We start from the raw sequence: 21534 nt of genomic DNA, 5'->3' as shown, positions 1-21534 counted from the left end.
CATCATAGTAGGTATGAAATGGTACCTCATGGTGGTTTTGTTTGCATTTCCTTAATAATAAATGATGTTAAGTAACTTTTCCTGTGTTTGTTGGCCATCTGTATATCTTCTTGACAGAAATGCTTATCCAAGTCCTTAGTCCATTTTTTAAATTAGGTTATCTTTACGTCGTTGAGTTGTAAGAGTTCTTTATATGTTCTAGATACAAATTCCTTATCAGATATATGATTTGAAAATATCTTTTCCCATTCTGTAGGTTATGTTTTTACTTTCTTGATGATGTCCTTTGATGCACAAAAGTTTTCCATTTTGACAAAGTTGTATTTATATATTCTCTTTTGTTGCTGATCTAATATTATATTAAGAACCCATTATCAAACCATAAAAGACCTCTTTTGGTGAGAAAATTCCATAAAACTTTGCTAATGCCAAAAATAAATTTGTACAATTCTGTTTGTTTTATGTTGAGAATTTGGAACATGCTATTTGGGAACTGCATTGCCTTCACTAAGGAAGAAGCAGCATTTAAAATTGAGGTATTATTTTCTTATAAGGTGGATGGCTTGGATCTTTTTTTTAAATTTTCTTTTAGTTATACATGAACGCAATATCTTTATTTTGTTTACTTTTTTTTATGTGGTGCCAAGGATTGAACCCATTGCCTCACATGTATGAGGCAAGCGCTCTACCACTGAGCCACACCCCCAGCCCAATGGCCTGGATCTTTATGATATAATGCTATATGGAAAAAGAAAATTAGTTTGCAATCGATGGATTGGGAAAATATATATATTAAGTATAGCAATCAAAATGATTACCTATAAGTAAGATTACAGGTAAATATTACTTACTTTCTTGAATTTTAAAAAATTTTTCTACAATATAAATAACTTGTGCGAGCTTAGAAAAATATAAAAGAATTTTTTAAAAATAAAACTAATATTCCTTAAAAATGAAATTTGTAAATAAGAAGTACTTTCTATACATTCACTTGCTATTATATTTCATCTTCATCTAGTATATGTAATTTGTCAACTGTATTCTTTGGTTATCCAATCCCAATAATCACAATCAACATAAGGTTTTGCTGATGTTATAATAGCACAGTTATTGAATATAAGTAAAATTTATATAAATTCTGAAAATGCCAACCTATTTTTTAAAACTTAGAATGTTACATTTTAAAAGAAAATTCTAGTTTGTTACTTCATTGGTTGCACTAAGGAATCAAAATGTTATGAAATAAGTTAGCAGGGTTTGTAAAAATTAGATTATATTAGTTCTGTTTCTTATCTAGGCTAGTAGCAAAGAGTGGAATAATTGATAAAATAAAGGATGATGTTGCTTCACCAACCCTATTCCAAACCTTCTGTTTATCTATTGCTCTAGTTGGGACAGGTTCCCACTGCCTAATGGGCATGACCCTTTGTCATATGATAAGGTGACTGAAATTGACTATTCTCTATGCACTGACCAGTTGCCTTCAGATCCTCAAATATGTCACCCAAATATAAATCAAAAACACAGAACAGATGATGAAGAGCTAATGCTAAATACAAACAAGAAAAAAGCTAAACTAGACTCATAATAATTAAGTATCTCAGGATGACCACATTTCCACATAAGAACTTCAATGATACAAGATTTGAGAATCTGATTCTTAAAGGATTTTAGTTATGTAATACACAAACAAGCAGGAGATTTTTTTTACAGGTTGCAAACTTCTGGATCATAAGTATTTAAGACAGTTGAAAAGGCATGAAGAGAGAGAGAGAGAGAGAGAGAGAGAGAGAGAGAGAGAGAATATGAATGAATTCATATGAATTTGATTTGTGAACTTAGTACCATAAATATTTTTTATTAGAAGACCACAAAAATATCCAACAGTTTTCATTTCAGATTTATAGTCACAAATATCAAATGGGCAATCAGTCAATTCGGCAATAGCAAAATATCTAGAATACTTTGTTAATTTGTCCAATATTCAAAATAACTTCACACTTTCTCTTCTTTTCTCAAACCAATTAGCCATCTCCACTCCTCCAACCTAATGACTACACTAAGAAAATAGAAGTAATCAGATACTTAAAATTTTCCCTTTGTACCACCAAAACCACCTACATAACTTTCTCTACTAACATGAATAAAATATTCACAATCCCATCAAGTCCAACACTTTCTTTTATGTCTCTAGATGTCATATGTCTCACATTTCCTATAGAATTTATATTCCTCTTTATTTAGCATATTATCAGTTTCTCCCCCACTAGATCTGTGTCATCAGCATACAATCCTCCTCTGATATCTCCAGTCATTAAACTCATCTTTCCCTATATCAACTGTCCTATTTTCTGGTTCTTGAAAGAATTACCTATACGGTTTCTTCTACTTTCTCTCCCAATATTTGTTCCACAATTTACTTCAATCAGGTTTCTTTCTCCTCCTCTCAATTTTAATTGAAATTACAAAAGTCAAGGTAAGATGAACAGGAAAGTTCATTTCACTAAATCTAACAGACACATGTCTTTTTTTTTCCTTATCTCACAAATAGTATTCAATATTTCCCTCCTGCTTAAACATTTCCATCTACTTCCCATAAAATAGTCATCAGCAATGTCCATGTCACTGTTAGTTTTTGTTCTGTTTTTGTTTTTTTTTCATTATGTAATGATTATAATGATATATGATTATAAACTCAGACTATGGAATCCCACAGACCTGGGTTAATATTTTGACTCCATCACTTTTTAAATTCAATTTAGGAAAAGATGCTTAACCACTGAGTCTCATGAGATTCCCCCACAAAGCTCATGTTTAATTCATGTGGGAATGTTCAGAGGTGGAAGATTAGATTATAGAAGCTATAACCTAATCCATTTGATAGATTAATAATTTGAATAGATTAGTAGGTGATTGACTGTAGGCAAGTAGGGAATGGCTGAAGGAAGTAGGTTATTGTAAACATGCTAATATATTTCTATTTTAATAACTCTACCATTATCAACTGTGACTAGATTTTATATATTATAAGATTTGGGGAGCTAGCAAAGACAGTAAACATGATATCTGTTTCCCTATTTAGGAATCACACAAAAATTCTAAACAAAATTTTATTTAAAAGATATTTTACTTATTTTTAATATTTACTTTTAATTGTAGTTGCACACAATACTTTTATTTATATGTGGTGCTGAGGATCGAACCCAGGGCCTCACACATGCTAGGCAAGCGCTCTACCACTGAGCCACAATCCCAGCCCCTAAAAGATATTTTAACTTAGGCATTAGAACAGAAACCCTGCACCTAATGAAAGAAAAATGTAGGCCCAAATCTACATCTTGTAGGCTTAGAAACTGACTTGCTTAACAAGACTCCTAAATTTTAAGAAGTAAAATAAAAAATCAATAAATGGGGTGGAATCAAACTAAAAAGCTTCTTTACAGCAAAGCAAACAATCAAGAACATGAACAGAGAGTCTACAGAATGGGAGAAAATCTTTGCCACCTGTACCTCAGATACCAATAATCTCCAGGACATATAAAGAATTGAAAAAAAACTTAACATCCCCCTCCCCCCCAAAACCCCAAATAATCCAATCAATATTTCACAGAAGAAGTTATATACTAAACAAATATACAAAATAATGTTCAACATCTCTGGCAATTAGAGAAATGCAAATTAAAACTATTCTGAGATTTCACCTCACTTCAGTCAGAATGACAATAATCAAGAATATAAGCAACAGTAAATTTTGACAAGAATGCAGGGAAAAAGGTACACTTATACATTGCCAGTGGGACAGCAAATTGGTGCAAGTGCTCTGGAAAGCAGTATGAACATTCCTCAGAAAACGTAGAATGGAACCTACCATTTGATGCAGTTATCCCACTCCTCAGTTGATACCCAAAGGACTTAAAATCAACACACTACAGTGACACAGCCACATCAATGTTTATAGCAGCTCAATTCACAATAGCTAAGCTATGGAACTAAACAAGGTATCCTTGAACAGATGAATGGATAATGAAAATGTGGTATGTATACACAATGGAATATTACTGAGTCATAAAGAAGAATGAAATTATGGCATTTACCAGTAAATGCATGGAACTGGAAAATATCATGCTAAGTGAAATAAGCCAACCCCCAAAAAACAAAAGCCAAAAAGTTCTCTCTGATATGCAGATGCTAAATAAAATAAGGGCAGGTGGGTGGTTAGAGAGGAATAGAAGTACTTACAGAAGTACTTTAGATTAGAAAAAGGGCAATAAAGGAAAGGGAGTGGGAATGGGAATAGGAAAGATAAGAGAATGAATTAAACATTACTATACCATGTGCATATATGATTACACAATCAATGTAATTCTACATCATCTACAACCAGAGGAATGAGAAATTATACTCCTTTTATGTATAATATGTCAAAATACATTCTAGTATCAATATAAGTAATTAGAACAAATAAAAAAATTAATATTTTAATTCTTTAGGACATAAAAATTTTAAGTATTTTTACAAGGGATTATCTCCTTAAATATTATGTTATCATTTTATCCACAAGAATAGTAAATCTAATTATGTGTAGTATTTGGTTTATTTTAATTCATCAAAGATACTATAAAATATATTTTTATTAGTTTACACAGTTTTATCATGGATAAAAAGAGACTTTTCATTAGGTATCCAGGAATATATAGGAAAAAAGCTTACATACACACACACACATACACACACACACACACACACACACACACGGGAGCAGGGGGCTTGCTTTGTGTTATCAAGTAGTTATACACATATGATTTGTATCAATAAACTTGAATATATAAGATTATTTTAAAAATCCATATAACCACTGTCATGTATAAACTAAAAAGAACAAATAAAAATTTTTAAATAAATTAAAATGCCACATTTAAAACAAAAAAAGCCAAATGACTCACAAAACTAAAAAAATGAATTGAAGAAAAGCTTTATTCCTCTTATTTAAAAAATGACAACTTGAATGATAATATCATTGAGAAATTGATCACAATGAAAAAGAATACAAAATAAAATTAAGAATTCGAATGCTGGAATTACATAGCCCTAAGAATATTCAAATAAATCTGATTCCAAACAAAGAGGCTTTGTTTTCAAGGAATAGAGACAATGATGTGATAAGAGTGATTTTTATTTTTTCTAACCACTTGAGAATATTTGATCAGATTGCTTCCACAAGTGGTTTTAAAATGAAGTAAAATAAATATAACAAAAACTTATTTAATTTGTGCAACAATGGAATACTAAGTTTTATAAAAAAGAAGACTCTAGAATATTACAAAAATATCTGGGTTTTTCACTGGCCTCTAAAATTATTTCAATTAAGTACTTATCTAAGAAACTATTTTTGAAATAGTAGTTTTATGCTTTCTCTAAAAGCTCTCTACTGTGGTTTAGATACAACTTTGGGGTCCACAAAGGTTTATGTGTTGGAAGCATGGTCCCCAGTGCGGTAATGGGAGAGAAATTTTTAGGAGGTGGGGCTTAGTAAGAGGTCGCTTGATCACTGGAGATGATGCCTTCAGAAGGGATTAAGGTAGCTCTAACAAGAACAAACTGCTATAATAGCTTGAGTTTAACCCCTGAGCCTATCTCTGGCTTCCTGTTTGGTGATATGATTTCTTCTTCCAGTATTTATTTCCACCACTTCCAGCTGTTATGAGGTGACTTGGTTAAGGAGAGGCACTTACCAGAGTCTGCATCATGTTGTTTGAGCTTATAGCCTCCAAAACTGTGATCTAAATAAACTTTCTCTTTATAAAGTTACTCTGCATCAAGTATTTCATTGTAGAAAAATAAATGGACTAATACATGCTTAAAACATCTGAATGCAACCTACAAGTGTCTTTATGCGTTCCCAAAACAATTCTGGAAAGTCATCTATCAACCTATACCAATTTTTTCCACTAAAGAAAAACCAATAACCCATCTAGAAATTTTCTTAACCTTAAGTAATTAGTCCAAATGCCAAAAATAAGTTAGTATCTTGATGAAGGACTGTTGGGGACAAAGCTTACTTTATAAAGCATCTGATAATAATTAGTGAGTAAAAAGCCCAAAATATTATGGAATTCTTCTTCAGAAAACAAAATTGTAGGGGGAAAAAGAATATTTACTATATATTTTTAAAATCTGATTAATGAGTGATACTGCATTATTTTTTAATTTTTAATGTGTTCTTTTTAGTTATACATAACATTAGAATGTATTTTGACATATTATAGATACATGGAATATGCCTCCCATTCTTCTGTTTATACATGGTGTAGACTTACACTGATCATATATTCACATATGAACACAGGAAATTTATGTCCCATTAATTCTACTGTCTTTTCTATTCACATACCCCCCACCCCTTCCTTCATTCCCCTCTGTTTAATCCAAATTTCTATTCTTTTCTCCCACTCCCTTACTGTGTGTAAATATCCACATATCTGAGAGAACATTCAGCCCTTGGTTTTGGGGGATTGGTTTATTTCACTTAGCATGACATTCTCCAGTTCCATGCATTTACTGGCAAATGCCATAATTTCATTCTTCTTTATGGCTCAGTAATATTTCATTTTATATATACATATATATATACACACACACACACAGACACACACACACACACACATACCATTTTATTTATACATTCATTTGCTGAAAGGCACCTTGGATGGTTTCACAGCTTAGCTATTGTGAATTGAGCTGCTATAAACATTGATGTGGTCATGTCACTATAGTATGTTGATTTTAAGTCCTTTGGGTATATAATAAGGAGTGGGATAACTGGGAGATTGCATTCTTGTTGCCATATCTAGTATTAAAAATTAATAATAAATTTTTAATTTTTTATAAGACATGAGAATATGACTATCTTTAAAAATCACTTGCAAGTTAACAGATGTACAAAAAAATACAAGTGGAAGGATGTATAGGCAAATATAACACTGGTATAAGTATTGAAATTATGTCTGATCTTAATTGATATTTTCCCTTAACCTTTCTGAATTTTTATTATAAAAATGTGCAGTTATTTTAGTAACAAAAGTAAATTTAAGGTATCAAGAGAATATGCAGAAATAAATTCACTATATATATTAGATCAATTAAAATACAATGTTTGGGGTACATAATGAGATACATTATAATAAAACTATCAAAAGTTAAAGACAGAAGTTTAAAAATAGCAAGAGACAAATGGTTTGTTTTGTACAAAGGAAACACTCATAGGACTCTGAACAGACTTTTCAGCAGAATTTTGCAGATCTGAAAGGATTAGCTGATATACTAAAAATACAGAAAGACTAAATAGTCACCTAAGAATACTATACCTAGCAAACCTGTCCATCAAAAAAGAAAGGGAGGGCTGGGGTTGTGGCTTAGCAGTAGAGTGCTTACCTCACACATGTGAGGCACTAGGTTTGACCCTCAGCACCACATAAAAATAAATAAACAAAATAAGGGTATTGGGTTCACCCACAACTAAAGAAAATACATAAAAAAGAAAGGGAGTTGGAAAACTTTCTTACACTAGTAATAGCCAAGGTAGAATATTACCACCAGACTTGTCTTATTAAAAAATAAATAAACAATAAACAGATGCCAAAAGGAACTCAAAAAGTTGAAACAAAAGGACATTAAAACAGTGACATGAGAATATAACAACATATGAAACTTGTTGGCAAAGATAAATATATATATTTATTATATAAATATATATATATATCATACACACACACAAAATTATTTTATGATCATATTGGTAGGCAAACCAATTATAATCTTATAGAAATCAAAAGATAAAAGTATTTTTAAAAACTACAACTAAATTATATTAATGAATACATAACACAAATAGTGGTAGATTGCTACATCGATAATATATGTGAAGAGGACAGGCAAAAAGTAGAAAGTTCTTGCGTGCAAGATAAGTTATCAGTTTAAAGTGAAATAATGTAAGTATTTTATATAAGCTTCCAGGCAACATAGAAAAAAAACCATGCAAATTACACAAAAGAAAAAGAGAAAGAAATCAAACTGAGAAAAATGGAGTAAAAAAGGAAGAAAGGAATGTTAAAAAAAGAGAGAGAGAAAGAAGGGCGGAAGAACCACAAGATAAACAGAAAATAGGTAATAAAATGGCAATGATAAATTCTTTCTTATCAATAATTACTATAAATGCAAATAGGAAAACTAACCAATTAAAAGATACAGGATGATTACATGAAAAACATACAAAATCCAAAATCTCGGACAGGTAAAAAAAGAAAAACATACAAAATCCAATCTTATGGTGTATGTAGAACATGGTTTTGATTGAACAAAATACATAAGTTAAAAGTGAAGAAATGGAAAAAGCTATTCAGTGTAAACAAGAGATAAAAGAAAACAGGAGTGGCTATACTTATTCAGAAAAAGCAGATTTTATATAAAAAATATCTCTAGAGATTAAGAAGATCATTACATAAAGATAATGAATCAATTCAATACACAGGTATAACAATTATAAACATATATACCTAAATATGTAAAGCAAATATTGAAAAATCTAGAAGGAGAAATTGGCGACAATACCCTAATAGGAGAGTTCATTACCATACTTTCAATAGATGATCCAGACAGAAAAACAAACATCAGACTTGAACAAAACTATAGACCAATGGACTTAACAGACATTTTTTATACAGAACTTTTTTTCTGAAAGCAGAAAATGCATGTTTTTCTTAAATGCACATAGAACATTTCCCAAGATAAACTATGTGTTAGGTCATAAAACAATTTATTTTATTTTTATTTTGAAGTACTGGAGATGGAGCTCAAGGGTGCTTCACAACCAGGCTATGCCACCAAACTTTTTTATTTTTTATTTCATGACAGTTTCAGTAAGTTGCCCTGGCTGCCCTCAAATTTACAATCCTCCTGCAGCAGCTTTCCAAGTACCTGGGTTTACACGCATCCACTACCATGACAAGCTCATAAAAACACATTTTAACAAATTTAGGAAAAGCAAAATTATACAAAGTATCTTTTACAACAACAATGGAAAGAAACTAGAACCCAATACCATCAAAAAAAAATGTTGGAGGGAACAAAATGAAAACATGATTTACCAAAATTATGGAATGCAGCAAAAACAGTCTAAGGAAAGCTTAGAGCAATAAAAGACTACATTTAAAAAAGAAGTATCTCGGGCTGGGGTTGTGATTCAGGGGTAGAGCCCTAGCCTCTCACATGCAAGACCCTAGGTTCGATCCTCAGCATCACATAAAAATAAATGAATAAAATAAAGGTATTGTGTCCAACTACAACTAAAAAATAAATTTTTTAAAAAAGAAATATCTCAAATACAAAACCTAACTTTACACTTCATAAGACTGGAAAATAAAAACAAACTAAACGCAGGGTTGGCATAGGAGCTACCAAAGATCTAAGCAGAAATAAACTAATTAGAAAATAGAAAAATTCAACAAATAGATTCAAGTAGTAATCCTCAAAAAGAACAACAAAGAAAACCCACAACCAGTACTGAAAAATCTTCATGGCTTCACATGAAGCTAAATTCTACCATACATTCATAGAAGAATTTATACCCATCCTCCTTAAACTCTTCCTAAAAACTAGATGTAGAGAAAATACTTCCAAACTCATTTTCTGAGGCCAGTATAACCAAAAAAAAAAAAAAAAAAATCAAAGACACCACAAGAAAACAACAGGCCAATATCTCTAATGAACACTAATGAAAAGAATTCTCAATAAAACATAAGCAAACTGAATTCAACATTACAGAAAGAATATTATACACTATGAAGTGAGATTTATACCTGTAATACTAGGCTGATTACACATACACAAGTCAACCATTGTGACACACATCATAAAATAAAAAAATAACAACCACATGAACATCCCTATAGAGGCAAAAAAAAAGTCATGTGACAAAGTACAACATTCTTTCATGATAAAAACTATTGATAAACTAGTTACAGAAAGAAGTTTCCTCAATGTAACAAAGATCATTTGTAAAAAGCCCACAGCCGACATCATAATTAACGGGGGAAAACAACAACTTTTCTGCTAAGATCTGACACAAGGCAAGGATGCTTGCTCTTCTCACCGCTATTCCTCATAGTAAATAGTAACAATAGCAATCAGAGAAGAAAAAGAAATAAATGGCATCCAGATTGGAAAGGATGACAAAATTATTCCTGTTTATAGATGACATGACCCTGGAAACTACACATACACATACACACACAGTTAAATTAAAAATTCAGGAAAGTAGCAGGAAAAAGATTTCAAGAAACAAAAATCAGTTGTATTTTTGACACAAATAATGATCTATCTGAAAAAGAAATCAAGAGAATAGTCCCATATACTATAGCATGAAAAAGAATAAAATACTTGTCAAATGTCAAATGATTCCCACTATTACAACTATAATGCAGCAATAAAAATATTTTTAATACTTTTTTAGTTGTAGTTGGACACAATACCTTTATTTTATTTATTTATTTTTATGTGGTACTGAGGATCAAACCCAGTGCCTCATACATGCTAGGCAAGTGCACTACCACTGACCCACAATGCCAGCCTCTAACATTACCTTTAAAGAGATGAGCATGGTGATGCACACCTATAATCCCAATGACTCAGGAGGCTGAGGCAGGAGGATCAAAAGTTCAAGGCCAGCATCAGCAATTAAACGAAGCCCTAAGCAACTTACTAAGACCCTGTCTCAAAATAAAAAATGAAAAAAAGCTGGAGATATGGCTCACTGGTTAAGCAACCCTGGGTTCAATCCCCAATATAAAAATTAAAAATTTCAAAATATTTCAATTTCTATAATAAGAGTTTATGAGTTGATTAGCACACTTTATTTTTTGGAGACATCTATCCTAAATAAATCTGAGGAAATTTTTCTCTTCAAGTAATATAGCATATTTCTTTGTCAGTGATGTAATATAGCCCTTTGTTAATAAACATAGACTCAATAGAACTGATATCATATATTACTTTACTTACTACATAACAGTAAATAAGTGTCTCACTAAAAGTGTAAAATTTTTCACCTTAATCAAATAAAAAAAGAGAAAAATAAAATTTAGAATCCAAATAACTCTAATTTAAGAAAAATAATAACAAAACTTTGCATTTTATATGTATTCAACATCTTGAAATGTATTCATATTATAGGATCAAGTACTAAATTATTAAATAAGTAAAATGACATAGTACCCCACCAATGAAGATAACACAACACAGGACTCTGAAATAAACCTAATAAATATTTGAATTACAAATCTGGAAAAATTATTTAACCTCTGTATTTCCTCTACTTCTCCATTTATAAAGTAAAGATAATAACAATTCATACCTGAAAGGATATTTTAAGCATTAAGAGATAATATCATGTCTAATACTAAGTAAAAAGGAGAAAAAGTCCCTTTTTTCATTCTTAATAAAATGAATTGTACATTTTGGAAATAAAAATGAAGATCTTTACCTCAGAAACTGGTATAAAGATATCTAAGTTTACTCAAAGTCATAATTATTGGTCCAAAAAGTACCTTTCACAGCCTAAGTATAATTCATTTTTTAGCATCAAGAAAAATGAAAGATCTCATCAAGGTAATTTTATCCCAGTTGTTGCAAAAGAAAAAAAGCAGAATGAAACACAATAATTTTTTCTTAAAAGATATATGATAAATTGTTAAATCCTCATATTAACTAAATATGATTGCATTGATGGATATGAAATAAGAGCAACGTGTAAATATTTCAATGCTTTTAATATTTACATTAGAATATTCAAAGTTAAAGTACTGATGTCATTCAAAGTTAGCAATATTTGTTACATATTCTCTATAAGTAAACAACAAAAAAAATTCAACTGTCTATAATTAGCCTGGAACTAGTTAAACTATAACCTAATAGAGCTATTCAATTTTCTTGGGAGTTATCTTATTCCCTTTTCTCATAAAGAAAATACTGTAAGTGACAGAATGTAACAAAAAAGTCAATAGTATAGAAGACTTTTTTAAAAAATTCATTTTGGCAAATGATCACATACAAATTAACAAAAGCTGAATAATGATGATTTCATTTATTTACTCTACCCACATCTGATTAATAGGCATTAATTCTGTTGAGAGAAACAAGAGAAATCTATTGTTATATACAGATTAGAAATGTAAACACTTTGCATTTCCCGTAACTACTGACTGCACAAGTTATTTTGAATGTTATTTCAAATAACACTGAATGCCTGAAAAGGTTAGGTAAGCAAAGCGCTCTACTGCCCTCTAACGAAACAAACCAAAAAATAAAAAAATAAAGAAGAAGGAAAAGAACAGAGGAAAAAAAAAAAAACTTCAGAAAACTTGTTTTGAAGTATATGTACAACAAGAAAATAATCTTATTTTGCAAAAATTCAATAGACAAACACTAAGACAATTAACTGAAAACAACCTGAAAATATATCAAAATACTGTAGGAAAGCTACAATCACCCAGTTTCATGATAAAATTAGTAGCAAAACAGGAAAGCCTTGAGACAGAAATGTTCTAAGAGAAAAGAGACCACAGTCCAACAATGTTATCTAGTATGATAGCAATTAAAATGTAGCCTTCATTGTAGGCTACATTTTTCATGTGAATGTTGGAAGTGAAAAAGAAGAAAAAGAGCTCCTTAGAAACTACTCTTCAGTGAATTACAGTAAGTTTTCAGTTCAACAGCTCAAAAGTAAACAATATCAAAATGCTTTCTTACAATTTACCCTGACTCTAATGCTCTCCAAAGCAATTTAATATATGCATATTTGTAGGATAAATAAATTTAAAAGAATTTTATACTTTTAAATTTAAAATAGTCTAATGCTTCCTATCTTAAACACCAATTTAGTACTTTATAGTACTTTGCATCATAAACTAAACAGTACTTTTTAATCTTCCTTTCTAAAAATATTAGTTTAAAAAACATGTTCCATGACAGAATATTCTTTTTATTTAATATTTCATTTTATTATTTTTTAATATTCTTTTTATATCTTTTTATTTAATGTTCCAATCTGTCAATAATTCTGAATTTTCATTTCTGCACAAAGCAAATGTGATGGTTTAGATATGAGATGTCCCCAAAAAACTTACATGTGAGACAATATAAGAACATTCAGAGGTGAAATGATTGGGTTATGAGAGCCTTAAACCAACCAGAACATTAATCTACCTAAGAGGATTAACTGGGTGTTAACTGTAGGCAATTAGGATGTGGTTGGAGGAGGTGGTCACTGGGAGTGTACCTTTAGGGTTTATATTTTGTCTTTGTTGAGCAAGCTCTCTCTCTGATTCCTGATAGTCATGTTCTGAGCTGCTTCCCTCCTCCACACCCTTTCGTCCGTCATGATGTGCCTCACTTTGGTCCCAGAGCAATGGAGCTGGCCATATAGACTGAGAGCTCGGAAACTCTGAACCCCACATAAACTTTTCCTTTTGTAAAATTGTTTTTGTCAGGTCTTTTGATCACAGAAACAAAATAAAGCTGACTAAAACAACAAATATCGGGGGGGGGGGGGGGGGGGGGAGAAATACACTGAGCTGCTTCCCTCCTCCACACCCTTTCGTCAGTCATGATGTGCCTCACTTTGGTCCCAGAGCAATGGAGCTGGCCATATAGACTGAGAGCTCGGAAACTCTGAACCCCACATAAACTTTTCCTTTTGTAAAATTGTTTTTGTCAGGTCTTTTGATCACAGAAACAAAATAAAGCTGACTAAAACAACAAATATCGGGGCGGGGGGAAGAAATACATGGTCCTTAATATGTAACATCAAGGAGCTGGATGAAGTAAGAGAATGAAGAATAGAATACAGGTAATAAAACAGGAAAATGTAAACAAAAGAAAAAAGCAAAACTTCTAGAAGGCAGTTCACTGAGCGAAACAAGTATAGTATTTAACTGTCCTTTACAGATAGGTTACAGCATCACTTGAAGGTAGCATGTTTCTGTGCAGGTTGGCAATGTCTGTTGCTCAGGAGATAGAAGCAACAAAACCCAAATCCACACAATGCCATAAAAAAAGAGAGGCAATACAGACAACAAGTCACTGAAGTTTGCATAGAAGATGAAAAAGACATATCCTGTATATTTGGGTGCTGCTATTCTTCCTGTGTCTGTTAATGAAAATGGTGCTGTAGCACTAATAATTATAAGGCTAATGAATGTGCATATATAATGATATTCATTCAAAATTTCAAAATAGCAACACAGAAAAACATAAATGTACTCAAAGCCCATATCTCAAATGAGTTGAGCTTCACATCTGTATTGACTTCCTGAATAATATGAATTTAAAATATGGCTGTTCTATTACAAGCATTACTCATTCATTCCCTCTGTCTAAAAATATAACAGATACATAGGCATATTGTGAAGCTATAATAAAGGAGCAGGGAGGACTTGAGCATCCCAAAGTTAAGCACTGCAAAGTCATAATGCTTAAAGTATCTCCAATATATGATCATAACAGTATGCTTCCAATCTATAAAATGCTTCTAGCAATTTATACTCAAACTTAACATACTGTAGTCAAAAGGAATAAAACAAGATACTCTGAGTATGTATGTACATACAGATGTACATATTCTATTCATGGAATAGGGCAGTTTACACCAGGCATTCCAGATCATTTTCCTAAACTTGAAATGCCTCCCCAGTTCATAGAAGAAAAAGGGACTTTGTGGGCTGTCCTTTCCTTCCCAAATTCCCAGCAAGTATAAATATTAAAAATATGATCAAGGAAAAAAAGGGAGTAAGAATCTAGAAATTAGAAAAAAAAAAGTAATAATCTCATTAGGAAATAAATTTAGTGAGAATTTTGGCCTTAAACAAGGGTATTTGTTTATTTATTTAAACCCTCAAAAGTGTTACTGATGATGTTAGCAGCCAGCACTTATTGAGGATTTACCATAATAGCAAGCAATGGACTTTACATACACTAGGCATTTAATCTTTACAAAAATTATGTGAAATAGAAACAATTTTCTCCATTTTATAAGTGTAGAAATTGACACAAAGATTAAGTACCATAACCAAGATTACACCCCTCTTAACTTGCATAATATACCAGTTTGACTTTTAACCACTAAATTTATATTACTTCCGGTAAAAAATGAAATGACATTTTGAAACACTTCAATAAACTAATAAATTACACATAAGATCTAAATTGCATAAAATTTTTTAGTCATATAACTTAGATTAGCCCCTGGTTCCAGTTTTTTAAAGATAGATATGTGCATAATGCAATAAACAATAGTGAAACGTAATAAACACTGCCAAAGAATGTTGTAATAAACATTGCCAAAGAAGTATCATTTCCACCCTCAATGGCCATCATAAATGCTGTTCTTCTCTAACACATTCAGCCATTGTAAACAATATCTCCTTCCTCAGATCTTCCATAGCACTTCAGTCTCAACTGTTTATCTTAAAATGAGATAAACTCATATAAGAAACAGCAAACAATAGATCCTATACCATATATATGCAGTTTAAACCATAAAATACCCAGCAATATTCACAAATACCTAAAACTTTAAAATTATAATTTTAAATGATCTCCACCAAATTTTTCCTTTGTAGAATTTAAAAGAAAACATTATAAAATGTTCATACAATTCATTCCCAGGTCTCAACACTAAAACAAAAATGTTTTTACAAAAAAAGGTACCTTTCAAGATAGGCTACTTCTTCAGATACATAAAGATGTGATATTTAAATCTGACATCAAAACCTGCCACAAGTAAAGATCTGTCAATTTATTAATCCTTATTTAATTTACCTGATTCATGTTTAAATTTTAAATCCAAAGAGCAAAGACTCTGCTATCAATAAATTATAAGACCTAACAAACAAAATACATCATATTTCCAAGGGACACGATTTCTTACCTTTGAATCTTCATTATTCACTCCTAGTTGTAACACAGCTTGAGGAGATTTCAGTTTTGCTTGAGCAGAGTGAGCCATTTGAAGGTTAAGCTGCCATCCAACTGTCTCTAGCTATAAAAGACAAGTGCAGATTGGAATCAGATGGTACAGAAGGAAGAAAACAGTCAACTTTAAGCAAATTTCCACTCAGCAGGAATGAACATGGATAGCCTACTCTTCATGTAAAGTCAGTTCCAAGGCTCCTTTAACCTGCACACTCTGCAAATTCTCCCTTTGGGCTCATTAGATTGGCCTCTTGCCATGCCTGTCAAATTCAACAGTAAAAGTGATCTTTAAATACACTCTATTCTAAAAATAAAAATTCTAAGCAATGAAGTACACAAAAAGAGCAGGCTTTTTGAAGTATATTTTTATTTTAAAATAGCATTGTAAAAGCTAGTATTTTAAAATGGTTACAAATTTCAAAGTAGTAAATAGCATATATATTGGCAAAAATCCTTTAATGATTTCCCATTATCTTTCAAAAATCTTTGTATTAGGTAAAACTTTCCTTCCTCACTCCCTCCCTGTCTCCTTTCCTTCTTTCATTTTAATGTAGAGAGAAACTAAAGTACCCAGATGGTAAGAGGTTCACACGTTTAGATACAGTGAGAATGGAATAGAGCCTGGTGATGAACTGATATCTACTTGTCACCAGGTGGTACCCAACAGGTTTTCATACTTTACAAAGTACCCTTACTTACCATGGTTCCCAATTATGATGGAAATTAATTAGAATATTTCCTTTGATTTAATTAATACAATAGCATAATTTAACCAGGTAAGACAAAACTAGGAGAGCAATTTAATTTTTCCTGTAAAATGTTAAACAGTACAAAGGTGGTTTATGGAACCTGACTGATCATTGCTTCCTCCAACCTCAGAAGTATATGATTTTTAGATTCGATTTCCTGCAAATATTAAATATCAATATTAGGGAAGTTTTGTAAAATGCAATTATTATATGCCTCTAACAACATGACCCTGATAATGGATTTAGCAAAACTACCTTGGCTATACTGAGTAAAAATGCCAGCTTCACAACAATTTTCACTTGACCAGAATACTAATCACTTAACTTGAAAGACTGCTCAACAGCTAGAATCACAGTAGTGACTCAAAGCCAAGTTGGAAAAGAGCAATGAAAGTATTATCTATGTGAGAGAGGATGTGATGAGAAAATAAAGATACAGTTCTGTTCTTTCTGGCACTTTTAGAGGTTATGTGTATATGGGGAAGATAATACATAATCCCTAATGAGTAAAAAATCAATTTAATGGTGCATTTAAGGATCCTTACTGTACTTGTCTTTTACATTGGTTACAGTAAACATAGTCTCTGACAAAAGCCAACCACTATTTTCAACAGTCACATGCAACAGAACTTCTAATAAATACACCATATTCACTCTCATACTCACAAGCATTTTGACATGCAATGCCTTAACTGGAAATCACCTTCTAGATATTCATATGGACCTGTGGAACATTGTATTGATCTTACTTAACCAATCCTACACCCATTTTTTAGGCATTTAACATAACTAATGAAAATAAATATTAAGTAAATAAATTAAAATATGCCCCCATTGTGGTAAGGCTTTGGTATCAATTAATAAATGCTTAGACACTGAATAAAGTTGGTAGGGGAGAATTTAAATGAGCACTGAATTTGAAGTTTATGCTTTGGCTCATGGTCACACTATCACTCACTAGCTATGTGTCCCTGGCTAAGTCTTAATCTTTCAAGATCTCAATTTCCTCATGAAATAAAAATATCTATCTGAACTACCTCCTTTTCTAATTTATTGGCAGTATCAAAATAGAAAATGCATACTCAGTAATACTGAAGCTTCAAAGCATTATAAATACAAAGCATTTTGGTCATTTAATTTTTGTTTTCTTTGAAATATTTTTCAAATATCTTCCAAAATTCATGAGCCAATTCCGATACTATCATCCATCTCTTCCTAGACTACCACAAATAATCTTCTACCTGGGCTCCTTGCCTCCTTCTAACCCATCCTCTTATCCCGTTTTCCTTCTTAAAATTCTCTAATAGCTCTTTATTACCTACAATATAAAAACCAAATTCTTAAGTCCTAAAACTAGTCTACAAAGCTCCTCAAAATGTGATGCCTAACAACCTCCCCATTACTGTGCTCTAGTACAGCTTACTAATCATCTATCATCAGCAACACTGAACCAAGTGTCATTCCCAGAGTGCACTATGTGACTTCCTATGTGATTTTGATCCACTGTCATTTCCTCTGTGGTTTTTCACTTTTCCTTCTCTCTGCAGTTTGCCACTCTGCTCTCTCAGTATTCTGTACCTTCTCTATTAACACTTAGATCAGTATATCCCAATTATTTGCCTAGTGTTTATGTTCTCAGGGTAAACTGAGATAAGACTAGAGTTATAATCACCTTTATATCCCTGTGTCCTACAAGAGCCCTTGACAGTGTCAATACTAAGATTCTTCTAAAATAAATGACTGGGCACAAAACATACATATGCTTTCAAGGAAGAGTATTTACCTGAAAATGAATGGCAGCAGAAAGGGGAGCAAAAAAACAGTTCTATTTCCACTTGTTTATGGTTTTGTAATTAGTCAAAACTATAACCTACGGAGTCAACATTTTGGTTGATTCTTTATACGTGCTCATAAACTCACATACACAATTAATTTTGATATCTACAGATCAAAGAATGCCCAGAAACACTTTCTATAGTGAGTAAAAATTACCTTATAGTGGTTACTTGGACTGGTAAGTAATAATAAGACTATAGACTATGGACTATGGAATTCATTAGAAGCTAACCTTAAACAAGTTAAATGTTCACCTCTGTGAGCCTCAATTTACTCAGTGGCAAATTGGAAGCTAATAATACCTCACTAACTTATTGAAAAAGGATTAAATGTTGTTTTATCAAATATTGAATTAATGGCATCTCCTTTCCCAACTTCTCCAATTTAGTGTTCTTTTCAAACTATACATTCTATACTCAAGTAGGTACATGTATATTTATAATATAGCTAAGAATTATCCTTCTGTGCTCATATTATTCATTGTCATTTTAAATTTATTTATTTATTTATTTTAATTAGGTATATATGACAGCAGAATGCATTTTGATTCATTGTACACAACTGCAGCACAAAAACTTTTGCCAAAATGAATGTCTTATAGTATACTATTTAATTATTCCTAAGAATTCATAATGAGATATGATAGTTATCAATATTTTAATTACACATGAAACAACAAAATCTAAGGTAGAGTTTTTCCTTAAGTTGGCTAAAGTTCATTTGCTTCTATTTAAAATAAAAGTGTATTCTATATACATTATACACCTGTACATTAAAATACTCAGCAACTGCATATCCACCCAAACTGACCGGTGCGAGACCTAGGCTCACAGTAGGCCCGCATTGGCTAATTTCACTTAGCATTATTCTCTCTAACTCCATCCATTTACCTGCAAATGCCATGATTTTATTCTCTTTTATTGCTGAGTAAAATCCCATTGTGTATATATGCCACATTTTTTTTATCCATTCATCTGTTGAAGGGCATCTAGGTTGGCTCTACAGTTTAGCTATTGTGAATTGTGCTGCTATAAACATTGATGTGGCTGTGTCCCTATAGTATGAGAAGAGGGATAGCTGGGTCAAATAGTGGTTCCATTCCTAGATTTCCAAGGAATCTCTCAACTCCATGAACTTGACCTAAGAGTGAAACTACCATTACTTATCAAAAAATTTTTATTTGTAATTCTGACAAGCAAATAAATATAATAAAAAGAATCTCTGTGGCAAAAAAAAGAAACTGGCATTTTTATTTTTTTTCAAGTCTTAAATTCTGAATGTGTACTTAACCAACACTTATGCAGTTTTTTAATGAAATCTTTGAATCTCCATAATAAGATTATGACTTGTTTTTTAATCATTCAAATTTGTATTCAAATTCCAGGCTCACCATCATAATTTCAGGCTATTGGAAAAATTACTTAATCCTCATAATCTGTTTCTTCATGTTGGGTAAAACACAGGAAATCTAATTAACCATTGCATTGAGTATTTGTTGCCACTGAGATATGTGTAAAAGTACCAGCAAAGCATCTGACAAATAGAAGATTAAAAATACACCATACTTTCCATTCCTTTTTACTTCAAGATCAACGTTGATTATTTTCACAGTAATATACTGCAATCCCTTTGAAGACCTTAAAATTTTTTTAAAGAAGTTAAACAATATCTTTTCATGTTTACTGAATTTATTTCATAACCTGTTTTTCTCATATGGTAAAAACTGTAATAAAAACTGTTATCTCTAAAAGTATTTTAGCATAGAAATTTCTCCCCTTCCTGTGTATCTGATTTCTAGGATTCAGTTCTAGACATATTGTAAGCCTTACATAAGTTTATTTCTCTCTTTAAGTTTATTCTCTTAAATGCCATTGCTACAACAAATCTCGGAGTCCTATTCCCTATCTATAATTATCCATTCCCTATCTATATGTCCCTGTCTTACCCCTTCAATGCATAAGCATCACTTCTGATTCTTGGCACAGAACTCACTTTTCTTTTTTACATACTTATTTATCTTTTAAATAACATGTCTATTTACTTTCAAATATGCTGTATCAATTTGTTTGGGCATATCTCTTATATAAAGTCCAGAAATGATTTTACTTTATAATCCTTTGGCCAAGAAATTTTAAGTAGGTGATTTGCTCATTTCTATTAATTTTTCTTTGTTCTGTTTTTGCACTGCTTGGGATTGAACAGAGGGCCTATACACACTACACAAACACTGTAACCCAGAGCCATATCCCAGCCCTCATTTCTCTAAATTGTTATAAAGATATTTAATCCTTATTTTGAATGATTTAAGTTTACACTTTTTGTTTTTATACCTATTTCTAAATATCATTATATGCTATATATTCCATATATGTGTTACTTCTGATACATACAGAGTATTCTCTGACCGCAATAATATCAAAGGAGAAATGAAAATCAAAAAGACAACAGAAAAATCCCCAAACATTTGCAAACAAAACAACATGCTTTTAAATAATCCACAAGTCAAAAGAGAAAGTTCTCAAGGGAAATCAAAATATCCATTGAACTAATTGAAAGTGAAAACACAGTGTATTAAATTCTGTGAGACACAGAACAACATATTTATAAGAAGGAAATTTAAAGCACCAAATGACTACATCTAATAAAAGAAAAAGCCTAAGTTTCCACTTCAAGACTCCACAGACAAGAAAAAAGAAAATGAACCCCAACTGAACTCTCAAACCTTGCACAAAAACTAACTTAAATGGGATCATGACACAAATAAAAACATAAAACTGCACAATTTTAGGGGGAAAAAAAATAAACAAAAAGTTCCAGACAACTGAAAGCTAGGCAAACCAGTTCTTAGGTTTAACAACTAAAACAAAATCCATAAAATAAAAAAATAGTAAATTTGTCCTCAAAAAAGTGAACAATTTTTGCTTTG

General features: G+C 31.4%; 1 protein-coding gene across 1 annotated transcript in view; it reads right to left on the bottom strand.

Annotated features, from left to right (window-relative positions):
- Window positions 1-21534, bottom strand: part of Commd10 (COMM domain containing 10) — a 187562-nt gene that overhangs the window by 139807 nt on the left and 26221 nt on the right. Inside the window, exon 5 of the mRNA XM_076855883.1 lies at window positions 15980-16090. Within this exon, the coding sequence (XP_076711998.1) occupies window positions 15980-16090 (111 nt within the window). The remainder of the gene's footprint in view (window positions 1-15979; window positions 16091-21534) is intronic.

This window comes from Callospermophilus lateralis, chromosome 5, assembly GCF_048772815.1.
Source record: "Callospermophilus lateralis isolate mCalLat2 chromosome 5, mCalLat2.hap1, whole genome shotgun sequence".
Lineage (NCBI taxonomy): Eukaryota > Metazoa > Chordata > Mammalia > Rodentia > Sciuridae > Callospermophilus > Callospermophilus lateralis.
Note: the sequence above shows the minus strand (reverse complement) of the source record. Positions and strands in the feature narration are given on the sequence as shown.